A 1,815-nucleotide genomic window follows, 5' to 3' on the forward strand; every position below is an offset into this window, starting at 1 on the left:
ATGTAGCCATTACTCCATCTGCTGGTCCCAAGGCTGGATAATTCTTGACTGTGGGGCTGGCCTGGGCACTGGGGTACTGAACCGCATCCCTGCCTCCGCCCTCTCCATGCCAGGGAGTTCCTCCTGCCCCCCAGCCATGACAACCGAAGGCTGGTTATCAGGGCCCCCCCCCCCCGGGGGGACCCCTGGCCGAGGACCCCCGGCTCCGGAAGTGTGAGCCCAGAGAGGCCGGGGCGGAGCGAGGTAAGGCAGAGGCAGCGTGGAGAGCTAGGGTCTTTCTCCCCAAGGGCTTCAGGTAGGGTCTGAGAAGCTTCTTTTCAGACAGACGACAGAGGAAGAGGAGACAGGACCCTCGCCATGGGGTGTGGTCACTGCCATCCCTCCGTTTCTCCATCCTGTTGGGATTTAGGGCACCCATGCACACGTGGCCAGGGTGTTCATCTAGCCACCGGGGCTGAGACTCGAACCATGATAGGCCGTGTGGGATCGAGCTGCCTCACCCAGCAGGCCACAGAGGCAGCCTAAGTCTGATAAAGCATTTAATATGTAGACGTTTGCGCGCTGAATCCGGGTGACCCTGGCTCTCGGGGAAGGCTCCGCTCCTCGGCGCGCGGGCAGCCGGCCGCGTCCACCGGGCGGCAGGTGACGATGACCGGCACCCGGGCCCGCACGCTGCTCAGCGACCAGGGCAGGTGCACGGCCACGACCAGCTCGTAGTCCGTGCTCATGAGCTCGCCGTCCTGCGCCGCGGCGCTCAGCGACAGCACGGGCGGCAGGTTGAAGGCGCTGACCATCTTGGTGACGGCGAAGGCGGCTACGTGCGTGCTGGCCTCCTGCCGCAGCAGCTCGCTGCTCTCCACGCGCGCCCGGCACTCGGCGCTGGGCGTGAAGCCCTCGTAGCGCACGTGGGCGTAGAGGGCGACCAGCACGGTCTTGAGGCACCTGCTGGTCTGGTTGCGGATCTCCGTGGTGAGCACGACCTTCTCGCCCGGCTGGAAGGTGCTCCTGTCCATCTGCACCTGCAGGCGCACCTTGCCCCGGCGGCAGCAGTTATAGGACACGTCCTCCTCGGCCTCCACCAGCTGGGGCGTCTAGCGGGAGGGCGGGGACAGTCGTTAGGGGTGTGGCCACAACCCCACGGGCTCTCAGGGCCTCTGCGGGGATTTGGGGCTTCCGTATGAAGATGCCCTGAGAGCCGGCAGGCATGGAGGTTAAGGCCGCTGGATCCCTCATGGCCAACGCAGTAGTGCAAGGCTGGACCCAGTGGCTTGAAACTCACGCCAGGCGTGTGTGCGTGTGTGCCCAAAAATCCCAAGAGAATAGAGGAGAAGGGATTGGGGCATAGCCATTCCCCCTGGGGGGGTTCTGCTTTCCCTCTTTCTCTCTCTCTAGCAAGCACACATCCCCTATAGCAAAAACTTAAATAAATAAACTAAATGCATATCAATTTCATTCTCTGCAAAACACAATTAAGAAATCTTAGGGGGCCAGCAGGTGGCATTGGTGGTTAAGGGCACTGGACTCCCACATGGCCAACCATGGTTCGAGTCCTGGACCTGGTGGCTTGCTTTCTCTCTTTCTCTGTCTCTCTCTTTCACTTACTCTGTCTCTCTCTGGTCAAATGAGAATAAATAAATAGATAGATAGATAAATAAATAAATAAAGTTAAATGAATAATTCTTTTTTTAAAATTATTTATTTAATTTTATTTATTCATCCATTCATTTTTAATTTTGACCAGAGAGAGACAGAGAGAGAGAGAGGGGAAGTGAGAAAGCAAGCCACCAGGTCCAGGACTCGAACCGTGGTCAGCCA

At 58.4% G+C, this 1,815-nt stretch overlaps 1 protein-coding gene across 2 annotated transcripts in view; it reads right to left on the bottom strand.

Annotated features, from left to right (window-relative positions):
* Nucleotides 1-531: 531 nt before the first annotated feature.
* The window catches only part of ARRDC5 (arrestin domain containing 5), a 10,257-nt gene continuing 8,973 nt past the window's right edge, over nt 532-1,815 (bottom strand). For both annotated transcript variants that reach the window (XM_006171803.1, XM_006171802.1), the window contains exon 3: nt 532-1,091. In XM_006171803.1, coding sequence (XP_006171865.1) covers nt 540-1,091 — 552 coding nt within the window. In that variant the 3' untranslated portion in view covers nt 532-539. The remainder of the gene's footprint in view (nt 1,092-1,815) is intronic.

This window comes from Tupaia chinensis, unplaced genomic scaffold, assembly GCF_000334495.1.
Source record: "Tupaia chinensis unplaced genomic scaffold, TupChi_1.0 Scaffold149964_2, whole genome shotgun sequence".
Lineage (NCBI taxonomy): Eukaryota > Metazoa > Chordata > Mammalia > Scandentia > Tupaiidae > Tupaia > Tupaia belangeri.